Source organism: Tursiops truncatus, chromosome 6, assembly GCF_011762595.2.
Source record: "Tursiops truncatus isolate mTurTru1 chromosome 6, mTurTru1.mat.Y, whole genome shotgun sequence".
Lineage (NCBI taxonomy): Eukaryota > Metazoa > Chordata > Mammalia > Artiodactyla > Delphinidae > Tursiops > Tursiops truncatus.
In genome coordinates, this window is record NC_047039.1 from 16,033,791 (window position 1) to 16,060,290 (window position 26,500).

General features: G+C 57.7%; 1 protein-coding gene across 11 annotated transcripts; it reads right to left on the reverse strand.

Moving 5' to 3' along the window:
* Window positions 1-677: 677 nt before the first annotated feature.
* On the reverse strand, window positions 678-23,028 carry SORBS3 (sorbin and SH3 domain containing 3). Of its 11 annotated transcripts, XM_033857681.2 has the most exons (22): window positions 22,665-23,028; window positions 19,387-19,543; window positions 19,004-19,121; window positions 17,344-17,537; window positions 16,376-16,439; window positions 14,151-14,189; window positions 13,607-13,700; window positions 11,812-11,902; window positions 11,451-11,537; window positions 11,300-11,353; window positions 10,374-10,460; window positions 9,789-9,835; window positions 9,211-9,344; window positions 8,941-8,993; window positions 8,768-8,814; window positions 8,482-8,596; window positions 6,131-6,256; window positions 4,777-5,085; window positions 3,867-3,970; window positions 3,164-3,270; window positions 1,465-1,522; window positions 1,053-1,213 (listed from the first exon to the last, which is right to left on the reverse strand). In XM_033857681.2, the coding sequence occupies exons 2-22, from the start codon at window positions 19,486-19,488 to the stop codon at window positions 1,201-1,203; spliced, it is 2,043 nt and encodes a 680-aa protein (XP_033713572.1). In that variant the 5' UTR covers window positions 19,489-19,543; window positions 22,665-23,028; the 3' UTR covers window positions 1,053-1,200. The 11 variants fall into 11 exon arrangements, with proteins under 11 accessions (XP_033713573.1, XP_033713576.1, XP_033713571.1 ...); XM_033857682.2 differs by lacking the exon at window positions 3,164-3,270 and having other exon boundaries at window positions 678-1,213; window positions 19,004-19,076; XM_033857685.2 differs by lacking the exon at window positions 3,164-3,270 and having other exon boundaries at window positions 678-1,213.
* Window positions 23,029-26,500: the final 3,472 nt, after the last annotated feature.

Below are 26,500 nucleotides of genomic sequence, written 5' to 3' on the forward strand. Positions count from 1 at the left end.
CATAACCTGCCTGCTGGGATGCTTACATCAGATAACATGTGGGTAACACCGTATGCCCCGCTCATCTCCCAGCAGTGGCCAAGGAATGGAGCTTTTCTTCCCGATTAGAGCGGCCAGGCCCAGACTATGCCCCTACAGGAACCACCAAGCCCCAGAAGAGTCGCCTTGGCTAGCTGTGCCCCACCACTCCCAGCTTCCTGCCATCGATTGCTCAAAAACCCGAGCCCAGAAGAAGAAAGTCAACAAACACACGAGAACTTCGGTGTGGAAATGGAGCACACAGAAGGAAAACATTAGGAGCAGAACAAACAAGAATGCCATTTAGTTCAGCCACCCCACGGCAGCTCCAGAACCAAACAGCCCGCAAACAAGGCCACATTCAGCTCCCATCTCTGGTTTCTCCCCACAGTCAGGCCTTGCCCTCATCCCTGTGACGTTAGTTCTCTCAGCACTGCTTGCCAGACAGCTGCCCAACCCTTGGGGCTGCCCAGTCGTGCCTGACACCTGAGATCTTGAGAGATAATAATGGTTCTTTTGCAGCCTCCCGTTAAACACACACACACACACTCACTCACTCATTCACATCCCACCTGATTCCCTACATTAGAAAGAATTCCCATAACCCTAAGCAGGTGGCGCCCTCTCCCACCACAAAGGAAAAGGACAGGAAGGCAAGGTCCCTGATAGCCAGATTTATTTTACATTCTCTTCCACGGGGGACTTGGGGGGTGGGGGCCGCTGGGCAGGCAGGAGGACAGCACACATCAGTCCCCCTGGAATGCATCTGGGACAGGCCAGTCCTCGGAGGCCCCACCCTTTCTGGGCGCTACAGCAGCAGGAGGATGAGCAGGACCCAGGTCCAGGGCTCGGCAGCCTGTGGGAAGAGGGAGCCTTCGGGCAAGACCTCTTGCCAGGCCTCGAATGCTAAGGAAGTGCTGCATCCATCCTCCATCTCACTCCCAGGCCCAGCTGGAGGCAGGAAGACAAAGGGGATGGCAGGCAAGCTGGAGTGAAAGGGGAGGAATCCCTTCCAGGCGAAGACGGCCTTTGGTCTCTATTAGGTTAGGAAGCTGGTCCTTGTTAGAGGAACCCCATGGGGGTGAAGCTGGGAGCGGGCCCCTGTTAGAGGAAACGCCATAGCAGGGTGGGGTGGCGGACGCGGGGGTCTGGTCTCAATAAGGCCTGGAAATAGTCTCCACTTCAAAGCAGACCTCTATATTTGGGGAGTGGGGTAGGGGAGGAAATAAAAGGGCTGTTAGAGGAATGCTTGTGAATTGTGGGTGGGAATCAGTCCAGGGGGCTTCGAGGGAGGTTCCGTGGGAAAGGCTGCTGAGGTTGTCTGCAGATGCCAGCGGCTCAGGTCCTGGGGGAGGAGGATGGGGGGGCGTCCTCTCTCCCGCCCATAAGTGCTCTGCTCCCCATCCCACCCTGGCTGGGCTCCGAGTTGCCATGGAGACCACTCACACCGGGGCTACATAATTTCCAGGGAACGTCCCAAATTTCTGGGTCCTCCGGGAGACACCTGAAATAGGAAAGACAGAAAGAGCATTCCCCACGTTTTACAAGAGGAATGGGGTTGGGGGAAGTGAGAGCCCTGCCCTCTGCTGGCAGAGCCCAGAACTGCAAGTGGAGTCCCGGTCCCAGGGAGGATTTGTTTTTTCTCGCTCCTGCCCCCTAGAGGCAGAAACTTAGGCGGGACAAGCCACACTTCATGATTTCGATAATGATAGACGAAACCTGAGCACTCAACAACTGTGTACAACTCTGCACACAGCACTGAATAACCCCACCCGTCCTTGGGAAAGCAAGGACACAGGAAGATGAATCACAGAACTTAAGCTGGGAGGAATCTCACTGGTCTAGTATGACACCCTAATTTTAGAGATGGGGCAGGTAAGGCCACATGAATTCCCCCAAAGCATTCAGCTGCTTAGAGGCAAAGGCGGGACTAAAATCCAGGCCTCTGTCTGCTACAACCCCAAAGAAACCTGTGTGCTGGGGTAGAGGAGGGAAAATGCTAGAAGACACAGGAATATAAAATGAAATTAAAGTCCTGGACCTTCCCTTCCCGGCAGGCAGCCATTCCATCCTCTCTTCTGAGCAGCCCAGGCCCATCTTGCCCACAGGCCTTGCTGATGCTCCTCCCCTGCCCGGAGTGCCTCCCCTCTCCCCTCTCCTCTCTCCTCCCCAAATCTTTCCCCTGTTCCCCTGCTTCCTCCAGAAAGCCTTCCCTGACCTGCACTGTCCAAAATGATACCCACTAGCCACCCATCCAAGTAAGGACTGTTGACAAGGTGGTGCTTCATAATCACTGGTGTGTCCGCAGCTTAGTCAGCAATGAGGTGCTGGGATTCAGATGAGAAAGGGGGGTGCTGCCAGGTCAAGGGGCCACCCCTCCTCAGGCAGCCAGCCCTCCAACCCCTCAGGCCCTGCAGCCTGCTGAGTGGGAGCTTCTCCAGGATGTCCACTGCTCTCTGAGGACAGCCTCATCCTCTGAAGCTGAGGCCTGGACAGGGCCTGCCCACTCTGGGAAAAAGCCTGCTGGGTTGGTCACCTTGAACCAGGCCAAGGCCAACCTGAGGCTTCCTGCGTTAGTCCTTTGCCTGAGCTGCCCCTGGGAGCCGGGATCTTTCTCCTCTCTCTCCTCTTGGGGGTGGGAGGAGCTAGCTGCTAGCTGGGGGTGGGGATACACAGGTGTGAGACTTGCTCCTTCCCATCGGGGGCTTAGTGTCTCAGGAGATAGGACCCTTCCCCTGCAAGGACTGCTCCAGAGACAGAGGCGTATGATGGAAGGAGCAGGGGCCTGGGGGTTGGGAACCGTGCTGCCCTGAGTCCAGCTGGCTTCGCCAATGACCCTGAGCTGGTCTGCTTTCCTCCCAGGCCTCACCCCTCTTCAGGGAACGAAGGCAGGCAACAGAAGTGCTGGCTTTGGGGAAGCAGCCAGTGCCCGGCCGGAAGGGTGGGGGATGGTCAGTCCATGAACCTTTGCTGAACCAGCACTGGCCGCCAGTAGCAGTCACCCCAATCCCCCCAGGGACCCTGAGATACCCTTTCTGAACTGCCCTCAGCCCATCCCCCACAGGACCTGGAGATACCCCTTCTGGCCTGTCCCCCAACGCATCCCCCTAGCACCCTGAGATACACCTGGCCCCAGCCCACATACCTACAAACCAGCCGTCGTCACACTGCTGCATGACATCCACCCAATCCCCCTCCCGCAGCTCCAGCTCATCCTCATTCTGGGGCCTGTACTGGTACATCGCCCGGTACCTGCAGGAAACATCGCCATGGCAACCACCAGAGCCCTCACCCCTTCCCCAGACCAGGCCTGGAGTGTCTTAACACCAAGGTAGCCACATCCTCTGAATTTCCCAGCGTCTCTCCATGCTCCCATTAGCCCCTGGCCCAGTTCCAGGGATGGCGACTGTGTCTGGCTTTAGTGCATTCTTCCCCAGGCCTGCTCCCTGCTCTCCAAGCCCTAATCACCCAAACCCCACCTCCTCTGAGTTCCCAGTGCCTTCAAATCTGTCCTACCACTTCCCACACTTTGCGCACACACGCGCTGACCTCAGGGCTGGAAACGCAGTGAGGAGACGAAGGTCAGGGACCCAGTGTGGGAGGCTTGCTTTAAGGCCCAGGGCTGGCAGGGACAGGTCAGGAAGACCGCAGACAAGCACCCTCCCGCCCCCGCACCCCCCCACCCCACCAAAATCACCCGTAAGCACTGTAAGGACAAGCACTCTTTGGTAGGAATTTACCAACTCCATCCTGGGATGGGGGGAAGAGCAGGTTAGGGGGTCCGTGTGCTCAACACTCCCTGTGGGGCAGCCCCCCCACCCTGACCAAGCACCCCAGACAATACTCACAGGGTCCAGTGTATCTGAGTGGTGTTGGGGGGTGAGGTCCCCAGCTCCAGGGGACGGCTGGAGCCTCCAGGATGGGACAGAGCTGACCCAAGGGTGCTGAGACTCTGGGGTCCACGGGAAGGCAGGCAGACACATGCAAGCATGAAGGAGGAGAAGTGAACAGGCCTGCCCACCTCACCAGGAGCAGCTTCCCATGATGCCTCATCTTATCTCGCAATCCCCACAGCACAGGGAGATCTGTCTGACTGTTTCCCTTCACAAGTGCTGAGAAGTTGGGCCCAGGTAGGGTAGATGGCTGATTTGAACACGTGCACGGACAAAGCCGGGAGCAGGAGAAGTCCTATGCGCTGGCTCTGTCTGCCCATAACCGTTTGCTGAGTGAGTGGATGAACCCAGGAGCAGATGCACTTGTCTGTGGGCTATGTCAGCACGAGGACCAATGGTTATCATTTACCCATCAGCTACTACCTACCAACTACCCTCTGCACCTCTGCAGTGGGGACTACTATCCCCATTCTACAGGCGAGGAAACCTAGAACCAGAGAGGGCAAGTCATCTGCCCAAGGTCACACAGCAGGTGAATGGCAGACCCCCGACTCATGGCACACCCTGTCCCAGAGGCTGATATAGGGAAATCCCAAGAGTGGATTCTGGAAGGTCAGGAGGTTGGTGCTGCCTTTGGGTCCTACCTAGAAACTCCTGCCTCCCTGGGCTGCAGCTCAAGGACAGAACCAAGGGTCTGAGGTCCTCAAGGCCAGGATGGGGCTGCAACACAAGGTTCTGCCCAGTCACCCCACTAGTCTGTCCTGAGCAGTCTGGGAGGGATTCCGAAGCACAGACCATCACAGGAATGGGAAATACAGTGCGCGGAGCAGGGCTCAGCTCTCCGGTCTAAGGCAGGTCACCTTACCTGGGTCTGGGGTCTGGGCTCCTGGGTGGGGAAGGAGAAGCCAGTGCGGCGGGGGGAGGTCCGGCCCCCCCAGTCGGTGGGGTCAAATGGGCTGCGCGGCATTAATGGGGAGCTGGGGTGATGGGCCAGGCGGGCAGTGGTCAGGCGGGGAGATGCAGGGAGCTGGGGGCTGTCGTCGCAGACCCGAATCCGGGGCTCCCGGGTCACTTGCACGTAGCTGGCAGGGAAGATGCCCTGGCGCCCGGTGCCTGAGATGCGGCCCTCGTACCAGTGCTCGTTCACCTTGCGGATCAGGCAGATGCGCTCCCCCTGGTCGCAGAGAGGGAGTTAGTACCTGCAGGGCCCTCCCGGGTGCCACGTACCAGAGGGAGCCTACGTGGAACAGTGTTATTTAAACCTAACACCTTGCACGAAGGGATCAGGTTCAGAGTGTGTCAGCAGGTTATACAGAGATCACACAGCTCAATGCCAGGCTGGTAAGAAGCACTGGGCAGGCATTAGCCACCCCTGCCGTGACTGGGTCCTTCCCTGCCTCCGCCCTGGGTTATCCGGTCACCACTGCATAAAGCAACAAACTCTCTGAGGGCAGCTGGTGCGTCCTCAAGCCCCCATGCTGACTAGTGTTAGTGGGGCTGCCCTGGGAAGGATGGTCTCTGGCCTCCACCTGCCCCCACCTCTCTCCATCCAGCCACCTCCTTCCCCCTCTCTCCCTGGGCCAGCTCTTCTGGGGAAACATTCGCTAGTGGCAGTCATAGCCTCTGCCCCCAAAATCAGCCAAGGAGACCCGTTCCCTGCTTTCCAGGACAACATTTTTCAAGCTTTCTGAACCATGATCTATAGTAAAAAATATGTCGTAACAACAATCTAGTACACACGCAAACATATATACATAACTGTCCAAAAGTCTGTAAAACACCTTTCTACATGCAAGGCATTCTAAGATTTCCATTCTATTAAACATGCTGAGGAAATTCCCTGGCAGTCCAGTGGTTAGAACTTGATGCTCTCACTGCCATGGGCCCAGGTTCGATCCCTGGTTGGGGAACTGTGAGGATCCCGCAAGCTATGAGGATCCCACCACCAGAAAAAAAAAAAAAAAAAAAAGAAAGCTGACTGTGATCCTCACAGCCTATCAAACTGCAATTTGAACAAAGCACAACTACTCTAGAAGTTTTGAACATTTAAAAAATGGGCAAAATTAAGGGAAATATATCCAAAGAGACTGAGGAAAAAAATCTGAAATACTACTGAAGATGGGCACACCTGATTTTTTTTTTTAATGTTTTTACTACACATACTTACCTGTGTCTTCACCTGCCCCCGCCCTGCACCCACACTCCCTGCCTGGCCGCACCTTTCGGAAGGAAAGCTCCACCTCCAGATCCCCCTTGAAGTTGTACTGGGCCACGGCTTCTCCATACTCCAGCACCTGGTAGGTCGGAGGCTTGATGGGCTTGGGGATCTCATCTGCAGGCAGCACCTGTGGGAAGACAGGGCATGAGAAAGAGTCACCTTGGGTATCAACTGGGCACAGACCTGGGGCTCCTGGGAGGGTGAGACAATATGGGCAAGATCTGTCCCCAGCCCAGAGAGGAGACAGACACCAGACACAAGACTGAGGGTGGCCAGGGGTGAGCACAGGCAAGGGGGTGGTCGGTCCCAGAATGCTCCTGGAGGAAGAATTTCCATCGGAGGTATGTGGAGTGGGCATTATTAGAGTGGACCACAGCAGTGCAAATAGGAGACAGTTTAAATTGGAGCACAGAAGGACATGAGGAGTTCCAAGGAGCAGGGAACTCCTGGTTACCTAAAAGTGAGGCTCTACCATTTCACTGCTGCTGAGAACCAAGTGTCCCTCCTCCTCCTCCTCCTCCCCTTCTACCCCACCAGGTGCCCTGAGTCCCCACACTCTCTCTGCTTCACCCTACCCAGGAAATCAAGACACTAATAAACTAGTTCCTACTAAGATATAAATGACTGATGACATAGAATACTATATATGCTTTGTGGAACTTCAGAATCAGGGACATCGTTCTGAGGATACGGGAGGTCTACTGATGCCTATGAGATGAAGAGCCTGAATTAGATGACCCAATCCATGAGTCAAAAAGGAAGCCACAGGGCTTCCCTGGTGGCGCAGTGGTTGAGAGTCTGCCTGCCGAGGCAGGGGACACAGGTCCGTGCCCTGGTCCGGGAAGATCCCACATGCCGCGGAGTGGCTGGGCCCGTGAGCCATAGCCGCTGAGCCTGCGCGTCCGGAGCCTGTGCTCCACAACGGGAGAGGCCACAGCAGTGAGAGGCCGGCGTACCGCAAAAAAAAAAAAAAATAGAAAACCAATGAGTTGAAGTATTTCCAGCAGTAAGAGGCCTGTGTACCGTGGGGGGAAAAAAAAAAAAAGAAGCCACAAAGGAAATGAGAATAGTTTGAGTTGAGTGAAAAAAACAAAATATCAAAATCTGTGGGATGTAGTTAAAGCAGTGCTTAGAGGAAAATTTATAGCATTACATGTTTCCATTAGGGGAAAAAGGTTTCAAATCAATAATCTGAACTACCACCCTAAAAAACTAGAAAAAGAACCTAATGCAAGCTGAAGGAAGGAAATAACGAAGTGGCAGAAATCAATGAAACTGAAAACAAAAATAGAGAAAAATCAGTGAAATCAAAAGTTGGTTCTTTGAAAAGATCAATAAAATTAACAAATCTCTAGCCAGGATAAGGAAAGATACAGATTACCAATATCGTGAATGAAAGAAAGGACATCACTCTGCATCTTACTGACATTAAAAGGATAATTAGGGGACTTCCCTGGTGGCACAGTGGTTAAGAATCCGCCTGCCAATGCAGGGGACACAGGTTCGATCCCTGGTCCAGGAAGATCCCACATGCCGCGGAACAACTAAGCCAGTGTGCCACAACTACAGAGCCTGTGCTTTAGAGCCCATGTGCCACAACTACTGGAGCTCGTGCTCCGCAACAAGAGAAGCCACTGCAATGAAGACGGAATGCAGCCAAAAATAAATAAATTTTTTTAGAAAAAGGATAATCAGAAAACATTATGAACAACTTTATGCCAATAAATTAGATAATTTAAAATTCCTTAAAAGATGCAAATACCAGAGATAACCTGTAGCCCTATATTTATCAAATCCAGAACCTGTCTCTGGATTCAGATTCTAGATCTTCTACTTAACGACTTGTCTCTGAACCTTAGCAAGTGCATCTGCAAAATGGGGATGATTTATCACTTTCCCACGTTAATGAGGGGAACAAGGGAAGTAATAACACGTGAAGAAGGTGATGCAAGTATATGCGATTTGTGAACTGTCACACGATTCGTACTCTTGCCAGTTGCAATTAGAATTCTTCCCAAAGATAGCTTGAGAGAGGTAGATTCTGAGTGGTGAAAGTGGGGGAGGCCGACAGGGCTGGTGGCCTCTGGTACAGGAACTGAGTTGTTTGGTTCTTCCCCCCTGGGCTGGGCTCCACCTTTAGCCCTCATTTAACAAACATTTCCTGAGGGCATGAATGAGGCTGAGACTTGGCCCCTGCCCGGAGCTCACAGTTTTACGTCTTAGGAAACTTGCCATTTGTGAGGGAGCAGCCAGCTCCAGAGAGAGGGGCCCGGGATGGTTAAAGGGGTCTCCACTCTCTGCAAATCCATCCGCCCGCCCAGCCAGGCCCCTGCTTGTTGTTGCCCTGCTCACCTCCACGTAATTAGCAGGGAAGATGCCCAGCCGGCCGTGGTGCTCCCCCTCCAGCCAGTTCTTGTCCACCTCCTTGTGGATGTAGACAATGTCACCCTTCTTTAGAGTCAGCTCCCTGAAGGCCAGAGCAAGGACATCTAGCAACCTGAGGTCCTCCGGGTCCTCCTTCCGTTCGGACCCTGCGCAGGGCACCCAGAGTCCCCTCCGCCCTCTGGGGGGCCCACTGCAGCTCTGTCCTCCCAGAGACTGCCCCAGGGGGAAGGGGAGGGAAGAGAAGGGCACTTACTTCGGGGACTGTGCCTGGAAGTCAAACTTGAGCCGCGCGGCCTTCCTCTGGGCAGGGGGAGAGGACAGAGGGACTGACCTCAGTCAAGCAGCTGGCAGGTCGGGAAGAGCAGCCACCGGGACCCACCCCAGGCCCTCCTTGCACCCTGACCCTAACGCTCCCACCCCCCTTACCTTCTTCTCTTCCTTCCTGGCAGGGCTGCCCCCTGGTTCAGAGGCACTAGGGTCTGTGGAGAAGCACTACCTCAGCTTGGGAAGGCCATGTCTGGGGGGCAGGGTTGGGATGGGGTTCTGCTCCCCCTCCCCGCCCAGGACAGGAACCAGTGGAAGCAGGGGGCTCCATGACCTTCCTGCCACCTCCCCCGGGGCCCCAGCATATCTGGTGCCTGGTGGTGGTGGTGGGCGTCTGCCTGGGTGACAACAAGAGCAAGATCTGGTTCTTACCTCGGGTTGAGGAAGGGTAGTCGAAGTCCCTCCGACCTAGGAACGGGCTTCCTCCGTCCGCCATCCTGTGGGCGCTCAGGGAGGAACCCTGGTAAAGTGCATTCGGGGAACTGGAGCTCCAGGCGGAGGCCGGGCTGCGCGGGGGCACACGAGTGAGCCACCTGTCTGGAGCTTCACAGCCTACCCGGCTCACCCCTGACCACCCAGATGTCCCACCCACCCCCTTCTCCCATCTCCCGCCGCCTCCTCCCAAGGCGTCTCCCAGATCCCGGGCTCTCAGCAGGATGTCCTACTTCCCGAGCGGTAAAGGCCTGGAAAGGGTGCGGCCCGGGGTGGGGAGGCGGGAGTGCGCGGCAGGATCCCCTCGCCGCCACTACCCGAGTCCCGAGCTGGGGTTAGGCTTCCCTCTGCGGGCCAGGGACGGCCCCCCTGGCGGCGACCGGTGGATCGGGCCCCCGCCGGCCACTTTCCGCGCTCCGGGCCCCTCCTCCTGCCGTCAGTGTCCCGGGCTCGCCCCCTCCCCGCGCCACGTCCCCGCCGGCGGCCCTCCCGCCCCGCCCCGCTCCGCCGCCACTCACCGCGCGGGGGGCCGCGGCTCCCGGGACCGTCGGGGCGCCTGCGAGCTCTGTGCGGGAGACGGGCGCGGTCAGGGCCCGGGACGCCGGTGCCCGACACAGCCGAGGCCGCCGCCTCCGGAAAAGTTTGCGGCTCGTAGGAGAGCGGGAGGGGGAGGAGAGGGGCGGGAGGGGGAGGGGTCCTAGAGTCGCCTGCGCGGGCGGCGGGCTGGGAACTGGAGGAGCGAGGAGCCGGGGGAGGAACCGCGGGTGCGGAAGGGGGAGGGAGGCCGGGAAATCGGGGCCTGGTTGGGGTTGGGGTCCCAGCGGGCTGAGGTCTAGGGGGCGGGGCGAGGCGGGGGACCTCTCCGGCTCCGTACGGCAGGCTGCCGTGGAGTCGGCCTGGGAGGGTTCTTAGGGGTCACTAGGAACAGTGAACGCCCTGCATTTTAGGAAGGAGAGAGCAAACAGGGATGAAGTCTCCCAAGGTCGCGAGTGCAGCTGGAGGCGACGCCTCTCGTCGGCCTGCGCCTCCCACCCAAGCCCGGCAGCCGCGGCTCCGGGTTCCTGCGTACCCACCCCCCCGGGAGGGGCCTGGGAGGCGGGTACCTTGGGGGATGGCTGCCCGGTCTCAATGGCACGCAGGTCCTTGTCCAGCTCGGCGCTCAGCTTGGCCAGCTCTCTCTCCAGCAGGACCTGGCGGCGGGTTATGGGGGGAGACTTGGACAGCGGGGAGGGGCGGGGGGCAGTGCACCGTGGGGGCCACTGGTCAAAGGTCAGATGTGCGAAGCCCAGTGGGCAGCGGGACAAAGCACACGGTGCTTGGGTAAAGGGCAGGCTCAGGGCACAGGGCCAGGCCAGGCTGCCTACTTTTGGGCCTGCCAGGAGGTGCGTCTCAGGGTGTCAGGAGGGCCCTGCCCGCTGACCAAGCTCACCCATCCCCTACTCCCATAGTAATACTTTAGTACTTCCTGATGTGCCTCAGTACCATTTTCTGTTGTATTAGTTCTCTGTTCAAGAGCCTACAGGTCTCCCTACTTCCTCGCCCATCAAGTCTTCTACGGCCTTCCACAGCCTGGCTTCACTCTACGCAACCTGCTTTCCCTCCCACTGCCCGTCCAGCAGGCTGTTACACACACACACACACACACACACACACACACACACACACACACACGCCCCTCCAGCCTTTGCCTGTGTCTCCCCCATCCTGAGCCCCTCTCTCTGCCTGTCCTCCAAGCTCCACCTCCAAGAACATTTCCTGACAATTCCAGTCCACACTAATCACTCCCTTCTCAGCTCCTGCTTTGATCAACACACAGTTTTCAAGACACGTTTACTGAGCGCCTACTGTACGCCAGGCACTGTCCTGGGTGCTGGGGGTATAGAGGTAAACTGTATGGGACTGGAGAGGGTCAGAGTTTTGGGTCCGTGGCCTTTGCCCACGGTCACTGGGACCAACACCACCCATGATCTCCCTCGTTGTTCCCCCAACATGCTGTCTCCACTCCTGCCCACCTGCCCGCAACACTCACCTCGATGGGCTGGGAAGGCTTCTCAACAGGGTCATCTACCAGTGGTTTCTTGGGCTAAGAGTGGGACGAGTGAGTCAGAGGGGGTGAACTTGCTCCCCAAATGCACTAGCTGAGGGTGCATCCTATTCCAGAGAACCAGGCCCACACTCACCTTCTTCCCAGTCTCTAGTTCTTGCAGAAACTGGTTCCAAGATTCTTCCGTCCAGACATTGTCTGCTTTGTCTCGGTGTCTGGACACCTGCATAGGGGTGGGTAGGCATCAGCCTGAGTAGAGAGGTACTGGGACACTGGCCAGGCTCAAAAAGCAGGCTTTCAGGCCACTGTCCCACCCCATCAGTGCCCTCCTAAGGATTCTGGGCTCTTCTGGCTGCACAGGCCCCAAGCTGAAAAAAAAGCCTTATCTGTGCTATTGCAGCCGAGGGCCTGGCCAAAGAGTGTGGTGGCCGGAGAAGTGGGGAGGGGGGGGATGGAGGGGACGGGGAGGGCGGTGGGGGGGATGCTGGGCGAGCTACCTGATTTGGGGTCTGGTGCAGGGAGGAGGATGCTCCAGCATTGCAATTGAAGGTGTTTCTAAGAAACTCTTCGGAGATATCCCAGCTTCTTCTAAAAGAAGGGAAGGACATCTCTTCAGTTTCCTTTTAGGGAAACTGAGGCATGCGTGAGCACACAATCCTGGGGAGGGAGCTGCACCCCCTCCCCACCTGCCTCCGGGCTGTGGAAGCAGTGTTAAATAGTAAAACGTTATAAGCTCTGAGTTCGAATCCCAGCTGGCCCCACCACTTAGCTGTGTCACCTTTTGGCAAGTTAATGAATTCTCAGAGTCTCTGATTCAACACCTATAATATGAGAATGATTCCCACCTTCGTAAGGGTGTGGTAAAGCTTAGGTGGGGGAACATAATGTGAGACACCCAGGAGAAGGGCTGACACACACATCTGCTCCAGGAGTGGCCAGTCCCTTTCCTGCTGGCCTTGGAATACCCCGCATTTGTGTTCCGTCTGGCCCCGTGACTGTGGGTGTGTATGTTTGGGCAGCTTCGATGAAGCTGGTCGCCATGACTAAGTGCCTTGCACCAATGCCCAACGGTGTGGGACTATGTCTTAGCCCCAGGAAAACCCAGGACAGGGCAGAGAGCCTGCAGGCCTGACCCTGGAGCTCTGAGCAAGTTACTTCTGATCCGTGGGCCTCAGTTCCCTGAGGTGCTGGATCAGCGATGTCATCTGTCACATTTGCCTTAGTTCCCCTCCAGGGCTTCCTTCTTGGCTGGCTGAAATGTTCTAGCCTCTGCTGCGTTTAAATGTTTCCACCAAGTAGAACCATTGTACCAAGGTTATCAAATGATGGAATGTCTGACGGGAGGGTCAGTATTTGTTGGCTGTAACTATGACTCGATTCTCTATTTTAGAAAGAACATCAGTCATAACCCTGATAATGAGAATGGAATACATTGTTCCTAATTTAAGGAAGCTCTAGTCATAACTAAGCCTGTATAATAATGTTTGTGGAGACTTGCAATGTACCTTGATCTTCACGACCACCCTCTGATGCCCACTTAACAGATGGGGCTAGTGAGGCGTAGACTGGTTACCTCGGTCAAGGTCACATGGCTAGTGGCCGCACACCGGCTTTAATCCAGAACTCTGGGTCCAAATCTTGAGCAAATCTTAGTCTCTACCTTATCGATGATGCCAAGAGCCACAGCCCAGTTAAGACCGTGCTGATGAGGTCACCCCCTCCCCATAAAGGAATCAGAAACTCATTGATTACACTGTGACAGACAAGCTCCTGATTCTTAAGCTTGGGCCGAGCTCCTATAGGGCCCTGCAGCCCGGGCTGGGCTCAGGTGGTTTGCACAGAGAAAAGGAACTCCGTCCTTGACCTATCTGGAGGGTTCCTCTCTCAGCGGCATCTGGGAGAAAGCTTGGGATCCTCTGTGCCCCTTGTTTTCTTCCAGGCTTCCGAGTGGATGGCCACAGGTCCCAGGTCCACGCCTAGTCATGGGCTGCCCCACTCTCCACCCCATATGATGAGTGGATCTTTGGGGTGATGAGTTCCTGCTGCCAACCACAAAGGCATCACAGGCAGTCCTGACCAGGAATGGCGCAAAGTCCATCCCTGCCCGCCATTCCCCTTTGGCTCTGGCGGGGAGGGGAGCATCTGGAGCCGTGGGGACCCCGAGAAGGGGCAGAGCCATGGAGGGGAGCCAGCCGCCCTGCTCCAAGACTGTGCCAGCTGTGGCCACCAGGGGGCGCCAATCCCCACAAGGAAGCCAGCGCCCCTCTGCAGCTCCTCCCCACGTTGGCTCACCCGCTCAGAGACGACGTCTGGCCTGGCCTGGCAGCAGGTCTTTGCTGGGGCCCTGGATGCCTTGAATCTGCTGAGGTGGCACAAGAAGAAGCCACTGAAAGTGGGAGAAAACAAGCAGGGGTGGCGGCAGGTGACAGCTGGGGTTGAGGGCGCCTGGGTGACCCTTGAAGGTTCTGGCCCACACCCACCCGTGCTCCTGGATGGCTGATGGGAATGGGGGTGATAGTCTGGACCACGAAATATGGGCTTGGGGCCAAGAGCTTTACATTCTTCACTGAACCTTCCAAACATCTCTGGGGTGTTCCCGTTTTACACGTGAGGAAAGAGAGGCCCAGAGAAATCACAGCCAGGGCTAGGCGTCCGCTGGACAGTGAAGCAGAGGCTCTTAATTACCATCTACCAGGGCATTTGGAGCTCGTGGAAATGGGCTATATAAACTTCTCGAGCTGAGCTCAGCCAACTGGGGAGCCCCAAAGCCAGGTGTGGCTGCAGGGAAGGGCAGATGCAGGCGCCAGGCTGGGGTGGGACACCCGCACCCCCTCACCTTTGGGGGCTTCCTTGAAGGTCCGGTCCAGCTGCAGGTCTGTGGGAGCAGAAAGGACCAGGTCAGGGCTGGGGCAACAAGCGAGGATGGGGAGCCCCATGAGGCTGCCCCAGAGGCTCCCAGCACCCCTCCTGCCTAGAGCAGGGGCCAAGGGGCTGAGTCAGAGCCTGAAGAATGTCCCGAGGGAGGGAAGGAATTAGGTTTCTGGGAGGGCTTGAAATGCCTCTGGCCGACTTAGGGCCTGAGCGAGCCAACAAGGGCAGTGGCCTCGCCCAAACCCTCCTGGCCCTCCCTCCTGGCGTTCCCACACACACCCTCTCCCTGACCTTTGCTGACCTGCCCTCACCAGGTCAGTTTGGGGAATCCCACTTCCCCTTCACCCTCTTTCCCTTTCTGCACCCTCTTCTAAACACCTGTCCTTCCCCCTTTGCCCAGACCCACTCCTCAAGGTGCTCAGGACTTTCTGGGGCCCCCTAGGAAGAGCTGCTGACCAGGCAACCCACTTGATCCCCTTGGCACGCAGACACACGACCACAGTTCTGACCTCAAACGCAAACCAAAATGCCCCTCTCCGGATCCCACACCTTCCTCCAGCTCCCGGAGTTTTCTGCTTTCCTTTGCAGCAAACTGCTGGCCGTACGGAACTCAGTGTCTCCAGTTCCCCTTCCCGTTAAGCAGGCTTTCAGCCTGAGCCACCCTCCTCAAGTACCCCAGTGACCTCCGCCTTACCAGGTCAAAGGGCAGTCCCGCCTGACCATCAGCAGCATCTGTCACAGTGGATCACTTCCTCCTTTTGAAATTCCTTTTCACTTGGCTTCAGGGAGACCACTCCGGTTTTCCTCCTGCCTCCCCCCGGGCTGCCCCTTCCCAGGCTGCATAGCTGATGCCTGCCCATCTCTCAAACCAAGTGCTTCAGGGCTCAGTCCCTGGGCCTCTGTCTCTCTGTCTCCCTGGGTGACCTGGTCTAGTCTTCTACCTTAAAGATCACTGTCTATTCCAGGGACTCATAACCTTAGCTGCACATCGGAGTTACTTGGGGGAACCTTTACATCAAAATCTCTTTGAGTGGGTCCCAGGTATTAACAGCTGCAGCTTAAGCCTCGCCTCTGAACTGCAGACTTGTATGTCAGTTGCCACTTTGGGTGAACCTTATCGAAAACTGAACGCCCCTTAGACCTGCACCTCTCGCAGCCTCCCCTGTGTGTGTACATGCATTTACAAAGGGCAACTCCATCGACTCACTCAGGTTTAAAGTCATCCCTGACTCACCTCTTTGAATCCATCAGCAAATTCCCATGACTCTGTCTCCGGAATCGCACCAGGCCCGCTGCTACTGCCCTGGTCCGAGACTCTTTACTGGTCCCCCACCTCCGCCCAGCCCCACCTCTTCCCCGCCTGGCAGCCAGAGGGAGCCTCTTCAGCCATCACTTGTCAGAGCCTGTCACTCACTCTTCCGCTCAGAGCCTCTGGGTGGCTCCTCAGTTCTCACAGAGTAAAAGCCAAAGGCTCTGGGCGACCAGATCCCAGCACCTCTGTGATCCATCTCCTGACACGTGCCCCTCTCACTGTGGTCCAGCCCCTCCCTGCGGCTCCAGAACATGCCGGCCTGCTCTGCCTCGGGGTGTCTGGTGCTCCCCAAGCGGCAACGCTCCTCCCCCAGCCCTGCAGGCCAACTCCTTCACACCCTTAGCTCTCCGCTCAGATGCCACTTCTCAGGGGCCTTTCCCGACCAGCCTGCGTGAGGTGGCAGCCTCCCTGCACTGGGCACTCCCCCGGCTTTTTTTCCCTAGCCCTTCCCACCACCTGCCATGTTAAATACTTATCTGTTTATTCTGTGACCACCCCCCCCCCCCCCGCCTTAAGCTTCGCTGGGCAGAGACATTCTCTTTTGCTCCCTGTTTTGTCCTCAGCACCTAGAATAGTGCTTAGCACACAGCAAGTGCTCAACAGTTGGTTAAGGGACTGACTGAACAAATGTGTGACCTCATGGCTTCCCAGGTCCTCAGAGGACACCGGGAACAGTGTCTGGTCATTGTACCCCGAGTACAGAAGGGAGATTGGCGGCTCCTTCCTTGGGCCTGTTTTAGCAACCACTCAACACAGAGCCTGGGGTGGGTGGAGAGACTTCCCTGGGCAGGTAAGTTCCCTTTTCTACCCCTTACTCCCCAAGCCCCAGGGGTCCGAGCCCACGTAGGCAGAGAGAGGGCTCTGGAAGGGTGTCTCACCCGGCATTTTCCGGTGAATCTGCTGGAACATTCTCCGGTACCAGTCCCTGGGGCTGTCAACACTCTGGGATGAGAGAAGGCGAAGTCAGGCTACCCTCCCAATATCAAACCACAGAAGTTTTCTCCTCCCTGAGTCCTTTCTCTGGCCACCCTTGAAGCCCCAGCGGGTGGGCTGCGGTGACATCTTTAACAACCATAACTTCGTGTAGCGTGTTACATTTGAACAAGATATATGGAAGGATCTCCACCAGTGATGGTCCCTAAGCTGTGAGATTTGGGGTAGTTTCCATTTTTTTCTCTTAGCTTTTCTGTATTTCTGATGATTCCACACAGAACATGTGTTTCTATGTAATGAAAAATAAATGCAACAGTATCGGTGGGGGGATGGGGTGGGAATGGTATTTCACATCCTCTGCCTCACCTGTGACGCAAAAGAACCCTGGGAGGCAGAAGGGTATGTTACCAACTTGAGTTTCACTTGAGGGCGAGGAGGTGGAGAACTAGAGGAGGCGACTGGCTCAGGACAGGCCTGGGGGTGGAGGAAGGGCAGGTCCCCCACGCCTGGACCCCACCCCCGGATCCTCCCACGCCTGCCACCCCTTGAGGCCTTCTCAATCAGGACTCTCCCGTTCATCCCTTCAGCCGGTAACTTACTCAGCACCTGTTTCACGAGTGCCAGCCCTGGGGCCGTGAAAATGGGGGTCCCTGCCAGGGTCAACCCTTACACTAGTGGCGCTCTACCACTGAGAACCTGGTGGGCAGTCTAGAACCCCCCCCAAAAAAACCACTGTGCAACTCAGACGTGCAAGAGTGCCTGTAATTTTATGGGGCTCATGATCCCCCAAACCCATCATGGTTGAACCCCTGCTTTAGTCGGGCACGGCTTGGGTACAGCCTTTGTTGTCAGAGGTGGAGCTCAGCGTGGGTCCCTGGGCCCCATCGATCAGTGGCCCCAACCCTGGACTCACAGATCGGGGTGCAATAGGCATGCCGCTCTCATCCACAGGCCCGATTCCCTCATACTTGACCCAGCGCTTGTTCAGACGTTTGCTATCCTTGGTCCACGTGGCTGACCAGTTCTGGAGATGCTGGGAGGCAGGGGTCTTCTGGTTCCCAGAAGGCCGGCTCCCAGGACCTGGCCAGGTCTGATACCAGGCAGGGTCTGTGGGGCATGTACAGGGGAGCTTTAGCAAAGAGCAGGGGTCCCACCTGGGCTTGTTTGTCCCTTAGCTTCTCAGAACGCCGATCCCTGTGGGTTCAAAAGTTTCAACATCTCCTTGTCTGTCTGAGTTGACGACACAGATTGTCCAAATGTCCCCATCCCCAGCAGGACCACAGGCCTCTGTTTATTTTTTAGTAGTTAAAGTGAATGAAAATGGATTTTATCTTGAGAAATCTGTGCCCGTCCCCACTCCACCCTGCTTTGCTGGGGATGTCCTAAAAGTTTTCAGAATGAGAGCCAGGATCGTCACTTGCAGAGGATGCTGGGGGGAGACAGTCCAGGTGAGGAGGCAGCGGGGTGTGGCAGAAAAGGCCCTGGGGCCGGGGGCGAAGACTGAAACCAGACCTGGGCTCTGCCACCTACCGGCTGTGTGACCATGGGCACAGCAGTCAACCTCTCAGTGCCTGTTTCCACTTCTGTAAAATGAGGGGGTAGTCATGGCAGAGATGCAGGGAGAGCTAGTGCGTATGACTGTATTCAGGACAGTGCCTGACACACAGTCAACGGGCAAGGGACAGAAACTCATTCACCAGAACTTTCAGCCCCCAGGTGTAAAAACGTAAGGGCTTCAGGGCAGGATGGACGAGGGTTTGAATCTCAGTTCAGCCTCTGTGACTGAACATCCCTGAGACTCAGGTTCTTCAACGGGGAAGATGTTGATAATCACACCTTACCTTGTCAGGATATCAAGGGATGACGTGAGATAAGGCCTGTAGAGTGCCTGTACAGTGTCACAGAATTCTCTACGTGCTTAACAGCTATTTGTTAAATGAATGAACTACTTGACACAGGGCCTGCCTCAAGGGAATGCTCAGTAAAGGTTGCCACCCGCCTCAGGAGAGGGGCCCTTGGGATGGGCCTGCACCCAGGAGGCCCCAGGATCTCCCAGACCCCGTGGCCCAGGCGGGGCTGACTCACAGGATCCCGGGAGCTGGCAGGCTCCCAGAGCTGCTTCTCCGGCCTTCTGCTGGGCCAACGAGTACAGACCGGAGCAGCCCTTAGGGGGCCTGTCTTGAGTTCAGCCCCCTCCCCTTCTATTGGCAACACACACTCGCATTCCTTCACCCTCCATCCCCAGTCCAAGCTATCTCCTGGCCATCTGGAGGTCCGCCGGACCCCTGAGGCTATGTCCCCTGCACAGGGCCTTCCCCTGGCACTGGGTGGGGCAGGCAGGGGAAGGGATGTGTCAGCCGGGTCTCTCCCACAGCAGTTTCCCTCTCACAGGCCAGCAGGCTCACACGGGAGGGGCAGCTGGCTGAGCTAACTGGCCCCAGGCCCTCGAGAGGCCTCCATCCACCTCCTGCCCCTCCAGCCTGACCCAGGGTGGATCCGTAAGGCAGGGCCCAGGAAGCTCTGACCCCCACCTCCACGGCGCTCCTGGAGCACGTTTTCCTGAGCAGACCCACCTGGGTGCCTGGAAGCATCTCTCCTTGGTGGGAAGTACCCATTGCACACGGTCCTGGGCGCAGGGTCATGGAACTGGAAATTAAGGGTGTTGGAGCCACCATTCCGGATCACGGGCACCTGTGGGGAGGGGCCGGGAGCAGCAGGCAGCTCAGGCCCAGAGGGCTCTGCAGAGGGGTGGGAGGGATGGCTACCAGGGCACAGCCATACCCCATGGGGACGGCTTGACCCTCTCCAGGAAACCAGCGAGGCTCTCTAGAGCGATCACCCACCTCCTTCCCTCCCTCCATCCCTTTAATCCTCCCTCTGCTCCCCAACCTGTCCTGAGAGCCCCCCACCAACTACAGGCCCCCAGTAACGCGCTCTCTCTCTCTGTTTCACTCACCCGTGTCCCCCGGGGGGATGACCCTACATGGGCCCGGAGGTGGCTGGGGATGAAGTCATCCAGGCTGAGCGCAGCTGGGAGGCTGCGGGCTGAGGCCTGCATGCTTGGGTCAAGGCGGGGGGACCCCGGGGGTACCAGCTGCTCCTCTGCGTGTCCTCTGTGGGGAAGGGAGGGGGAAGGGAGAGCCCTGCTGGATCCAGGCTGCCCGTGCCCTCTGGGCCCGACCTCGGGGTCGGGCCAGCTGGGTGGGAGCTCACGGGCCCGGGAGAAAGGCCAGTGCGGGCACCCGCCTGCAGGCTTCCCGGGCCGGCTCCCAAAGTCACAATGGACCGCTTGTTAGGCCGCGGGCAGGAGCTCCGGGTGGGAGTGGGGGAGGGGAGGCCGGGCCGGGAGGAGGGGAGGCTGGCCGGGAGCGCGCCTGCTGGCCAGCCTCTCTGGGGCTCTCAGTGCACAGCGGGGCCCTCTCCCCCGGAGCGAAGGCACAGGGAACTGGGGCAGCTGGCAGGGAAGGGCCTGGGCACTGGGACTTTGTTTCAGTTCCCTCTGCCACCCCCAGGCCCTGTGTGGGCATCTGCTTGTCAGCGGGCACAAGGGGCTACTCAGGCGGGGAGGGGGCGGAGAGGCCCCGGGCCACGGTGAGGCCATCCGCGCACTGCCCAACAGGGCCAAGGTTCCGGGGAGGCGGAGCGCGCCGAGCATTTCCAGGCCGCGGGAACCATTCCTTCTGAGCTCAGTGGAGTATCAGCTCTCTTCTTTGGCCTCTTTGCTCGGGCGGAAGCCTCAGAGGGCTCAGGATGCCCGTGAGGGGTGGGGCGGGAGCAGAGCAGCGGGGGAGCAGGAAGGTGGACCTGCTCACGCGCAGGCGGTGCTGAGTGTCACGCACATGCACGCACACGCACAGATGTGCGCACACGACCCTCTTTCTCCTACACCTCCAGGCTGGTTTTTGAACAGAGGGTCTTCCTGGGAGTACCATGCCTGACTGGTCAGCTGGGTTCTTCTGCCCCGGGCAAAGGTTAGGTCAGGGGAAAGGGCTCCCAGCAGCCAGGAGAGGAGCCGGTGGGGTTTTCCACCAGAGAGCTCAGCTGTCCCGCCTCACCTGTCCTATTGGACATGGCCAGAGGCTGAGCCAACCTCTGCCACCTTCCGGCGCTGGACCAATTCTGGCACTTTTGTTCAGAGTTAAGGCTTGCGCGTGCCTGTGTGGTCTGGGGACTCACAGGAGGGCGGCGAGGGCCTTGTGAGGTGCTGTGTGTGCGGGGTGGAGTGTAAGCACAGTGCTCCGAATGTGACTTGTGCAGGGGGTACCATGAGGGGGGTGATGTGAGCAGCATGGGCATTGTGGGTACAGAGGGGGGTCAGCTGAATAGTAGGCGGGGGGGGTGCAGTGGAGGTGTGTGTGTGCACTGGAGGTGTGTGTGTGTGTAGTGGGGTGTGTGTGTGCAGTGCAGGGGTGTGTGTGCCGTGGAGTTGTGTGTGTGTAGTGGGGTGTGTGTGTGCAGTGCAGGGGTGTGTGTGCCGTGGAGGTGTGTGTGTGCAGTGGAGGTGTGTGTGTGTTGTAGTGGGGTGTGTGTGTGCAGTGTGTGTGTGTGTGCAGTGCAGGAGTGTGTGTGCCGTGGAGGTGTGTGTGTGCAGTGGGGGTGTGTGCAGTGGAGGTGTGCAGTGGCGATGTGTGTGCAGTGCAGGTGTGTGTGCAATGGGGGTGTGTGTGCAGTGGAGATGTGTGCGCATTGCAGGTGTGTGTGTGCAGTGTGTGTGTGTGCAGTGCAGGTGTGTTGTGCAGTGGGGGTGTATGTGTGCAGTGCAGGTGTGTGTGCAGTGGGGGTGCAGTGGAGATGTGTGTGTGCAGTGAAGGTGTGTGCAGTGGGGGTACGTGTGTGCAGTGGGGGTATGTATGTGCAGTGCAGGTGTGTGTGCAGAGTGTGTGCGCAGTGTGGGTGTGTGTGTGCAGTGTGGGTGTATGTGTGCAGTGCAGGTGCATGTGCAGTGTGGGTGGGTGTGCAGTGCAGGTGTGTGTGTGCAGTGGAGATGTGTGTGTGCAGTGCAGGTGTGTGTGTGCAGTGGGTGTATGTGTGTGCAGTGGGGGGCTCATATGAGCAGCACAAGTGTTGTGGAGGCCAGAGAGGATGAAGGTGCAATGGGGGCTGTGATTACTGCTGTACCCAGTTCCTGCTCAGCCATGGTAGGGGGGCGGTGCTGCAGGGTACACACTAGGCTGGGGGCAGCTCCCTGACTCTAGTCTGAGTGGGGATTCCCTCTGACATTCGAAAAGACCTGCTGGGACCCAGCTTCTCCGGGCCCACCTCTAGCTGTGAGGGGAGTAGAGGGCTGAGGCTGGAGGAGGGGCCTCTCACCAGCTGGATCCAATTAGGACTCCTACCAAAACCGAAACAGGCAGACACACCCCTGTTCCTGCTGCTCTCCCTCCCTTTGCGGGGGAAATTGAGGCGGGGGAGAGCGGGAGATCCGAGGGCTGGGGCAGGCTGGTTCCTAGCCGCAACCCCTCCCCCGCCAGCTGACCACCGGAGGCCAAGTTGCGAGGTCAGCACTGGCAGTCCTGCCCATCAGCTGACCCAGCCTGCTTCCCTCTCCCTGAGGCCCACCCTGCTGTGCTCACTGAGAAGGGCCCTCCAGTAAGGAAGGGGCGGGCAGGAGCTCTGCCCACACCACCTGATTTTCCAGGGTCTGCTGATCCTTGGTGGCCCAGCCTGACCCTCCCCAACACAGCTCCCGGGGACGCACGTCTCAGGATATGCAGGGGTGGGTGGGGAAGGGTGGGCTGAGTTTTCCTCCTGGCGGCTGCACCAGGAGACGATAAGGAGGACTTCTCGCAGGGAAGATGGAGGCACGGGGGTCAATGGGTCCAGCATCTGGCAGGGGACAGGGGTGCCAGGAAATTCCTGGGGTCCTCCCAGGATTCAGGCAGCCTTTCACCCCGGCAGCCAGCTCCAAGGGGCTAGAAGAGGTGAAGTAGCCCTGCTGTGGCTAGCAGACGCCTTCCTCCCTCTAAGTACTGCCCTGACCTTGGGGGCCTGGCCCTAGGCGTATTCCGGGGTATTTTCCAGCTACAAGTCCACGTGGACAAGGACAGGTTTTCTCGAATTTCACCTTATCTGGATTGAGGGGGGGACTTCTCACCTCTCTCCTCCCCGGAGTTTGGGACCAGGACCCCGGGGGGAGGGGCTCCTTGCCTTCCCCTCGTGTTGGATGCGGGTCCCTCCTCGACTGCGCCCCCCCGCCGCGTCTCCTCTCCACCGCCTCTCCTTCCCGGCACCTACCTTCCCAGGCAAGCAGGTGGCGGGGACTGAGGACGCCCGAGAAGACAGGAGCATCTCTGCGCGGCTCCTGCCTGGCGCAGCCGCGACGGGCCCTCGGGGAGGGAGGGCGGGCAGGGAGAAGTCCGGGCTGTGCCGTCCGCCCTCGTGACCGGGTCAGGACAGGCTCCGCTAGGCCGGCCCCAGAGGAGGAAGAGGGGAATCGACTGAGCCGGAGTTGGGGGAGGGGGGCGAGGGCCAGCGCTGGGAGGAAGGACCGTGAGAGGCGCGCGCGCGGCGTAATGTGTCTCCCTGCGATCTGGTCCGTGGGCCGGGCTGGAGTGGAGGGCGGGGGCTCGGGCCGGCCGGCCCGGAGCGGGCGAGTGCTCCCCGTCGGGGCGCGGGCGGGCGGGCGGGCGGGCAGCGAGGACGGCGTGGGCCCTGCCGGGGGCCGGGCCGGCCGCGAGGCGGCGCCGGGAGGAACCGCCCAGGGTCCCCGGGGAGCCCGCTCCGGTTTCCCAGCTGCTTCCCCGGCCCCCACCGCAGGGCGGGGGCCAGCGAGCGCCACTCAGAGTTTCCAGCGACATTTCCAGCGGGTGGGAAGGGAGCCGCTGCACGGCGGAGCCAGGACAGAGGGCAGGAATGATTAAAGAACCCGGGTCAGCCAGCAACTGATACGGAGCCGGCGGCCTCGGAAACGGGACCGGGATGCAGACAGGCTGGGGCCGTGATAAAGGCGCCGCACAGGCAGAGTGGCCTAGCGGGCCGAGTTTAGGCCCTGCCGCCTCTCTGCCCACTTGGGGAGAGAGTTTGTGATTGCGTGAGCGCGCGTCCGGGCGAGTGCAAACACACACACATGCGCGCATGCACTGGCAAACGGGCGGATGCTCACACACGTGCAAGGCCCGCGGAGGACAGCGCGGGAGGAAATCGGCCTAAAACAGCGACTCGCTGGGCGTGCCGAGCCCCTGAAGAGGACGAGGGCGGGGTCCCTTTGGCGGGGATGGGGTTACCAGGGTCCTGGTGTTCCCATACACCGTCCTTGTTTTGATCTTGCTGCTTTTCCGCTGTTCCTGCTGCTCTGACAACAGGTCCCAAGAGCCCACACGCGCCAGTTGGCTCCCAACCCCTCTGGCCATCCCATCTTCCCCTTCTCCCCCAAGCCTCTGTGCCGGCATAGGGCCTGTTACAGCGAGGGTACTTAATGAATGCTTAACTGCTAGTGGACAGACTCTGGGGTACCACTTCTTAGCCCCTGGCTTGGCTCTGGGACCCCAAGCCCACCAGATAGCAAATACCTGCTGGACAATCTCAGATCTATTTTGGGAGTGATCAATTATAGATTATGAAAATATGAAAATGTTTATCGCAGACCTACTGGGAGTTAGATTGGTGCCCTAAGGTCACCATGCACTTCAGAGTGTTTCCCAAGCACATCGTTCAACTCAAAAGTTGAGAAAAAAGGGAATGGAGAAAGATGAAACCGTATTTTTAAATCCCTACCATCACTGATGCTATCAGCTATATCTTTTCCCAGTTCAGGTAAAAGAGCTATCCGGGTTGTGGGGAACCAGCTCGGAACAGTCTCACGTGTGAAAAGCGGAAGGAGAGGCTTAGGTTGAGAAGAGGCTTGAGAGAGAGAGGCATGCCACCTAGCTTCCAGTGTCTGCAGGGCTGTCAGTGTGGCAACAGACTGGCTGCACTAGCAGACTGGCTGCATGCTCCGACGCAGATCCAAGGTCTCCAAGAAAGAGATTTCAGAGGTTCCAAGTCTGCCACTTGCGGGGCATCTTCGTAAAGGCAACTATTGCACTGAATAAGGGAACTGAACCAGATCCCCCTTTAAGGCCCCTTCCAAGAATCTCTGATTCACCAGGAAAGCTGAAGGGATGGGGGTGGGATGGGTAGCCCCTGCCCACAGAAGTCAGCTTCAGAAAGGAGGGAGGAGATCTGGGACTACCTGAGGGCAGGCAGCAGTGCATCTCCCCTCTCCTAAAGCTTGGATACCTGCCCACCCTTAGGCGCCATCCTCTTCCCTCCCTCAGGGACAAAGTATGTGCCTGCCTAGCCCGTCACCAGTTTTTTTCCCCACCTGTCAGGATCCTTGCGATTAAGGGCCACATCTCTTTCATGTTCTTCCTTTTCTCCAAAGATGGTGAAGCTGAAATCTTCCAACTCCAGGAATCCTGGCCATACCCCCTCTCACCAGCAGTGAGCTTCTCTTATTCTCTAGGGCTCTGACCTGGACTCCAAGATAAATATTTAATGTAGAGGGTGCAGCTGAGCCGACAAAGGTCCCAACTTCCTGTTTCTCACAAGGGGAGGTGGCAGCCATGGGCGAAGAGCTGGGGACTGGCTACCAGCCTCATCTCTATGGGGGTGGGGAGTCCGGTAAACAGCTTTGTAGGAGGAGGTGTGGTAGGCCCCGCTGGAGCCTTCCTCCTAAGCTGCTTTGACTTCTTCCCGTCCGCTTAGGCCCTGCTGGGCTCATCACCTTCTCTCTCAGGTCAGAACCTGCTTTGCCCTGGCACCACTGGAAATAACTCTCCCTCTCAGGAGTCACAGGCTGTGTGCTTGGACCAAGGAGGAGCTCTAACAGGATCCCTCCCACACACAGCCTCACGGGAGACAGGATGAGAGACCGGTGGGAGCACAGAGCCTAAGGAACCTGGACCGACGACTCCTTTTCTGCCCATGTTTAGGGAGAAGAATCCCTCCTCTTTGAAAAGTGGGAGATTAAAGGAAAAAGAGGAGTGAAATCCGGAGATTCAGCCAAAAACCAGGTGTCTGATTTCTCTGCTCCTCCCCCCAGCCTCAGCTCTGCTTGCGGCTGGCCTGACCGGGCAGAGAGCTGGCATGGCTTAGGGAGAAGCTGAAGATAGGGAAGGCCGTGCTAGGTGACCTAGCTGTTGTCAACAACAGAGCAGATTCCTTTCATCCCAATGCACTATCTCCTCTGGCCAACTCGCTTATCGCCTGACAGGGACCTCTGTTCCTGTGAGTCTTCCCCATCTCTGGCACGGCCTTCTGTCAGGGGACTGCCTCTGCCTTCTCAGGGCCACCTGAGCCATAGTAAACACTGTTACATAACCGCTGTGTTTTTTCTAGCTATCTGATCCTGGTCGCAGCGGGCCCTACCCTCACCCTGCTCCTTGAGGCCGCCACCTTTTGTTCCACGGATTATCCCCCAGGGGCCCCCGTGTCAACTCAGGTCCGTCCACGCCCACCACACTACAGGATGATTAGCCAAGGGACTAGCAATAGATGTGGTGGCTCTTCACACGGAGGGGGAGAGGCGTGCTGGCTGTTCATACAGGAATGTGGGTCGCTCTGAACACCAGCCTCCGTCACCAAGAGGAAGGATGAATGGAAAGAGCACTTAGGTAGCTTTTTATTTAAGTGAGTAGGGTGAGCAGAGAATTCAGTTTCATTTCTCCAATGGGAAAAAGGAAGCCAGGGATCCCAGAAGACGCAAACCTGAACTCTCAGTTCTTGAGGAGTGTCTGTGTCTGGTGCTGGGGGTCTGGCATTTGAATGTCACACTCAGATGGACCCTGAGCAGGCAAGTGGCTCCCCGGCTCTGTGCCTCAGTCCCCCCCACGTTAGACAAAGGAAGAGCATCTGCTATTCCTTCTTTTCTCCTCCACAGGAATGAACGAACTCTCGTATATTCTTTAGTTAGGCTATGAGCGAGTGTTTAATTTGTGCTCTCAGAAGAGTGTTTTCTCCCCACCAGGGATACTGAGCAAAGTCCACCCGAATGGACTAGCAAAGAAAGCACTGTCCCATTTGAGGATTTTGGACTTCTCTACAGGGGGAGACCACAGTGACCCATTAGTGAGGAACTGAAACCAAGTCCC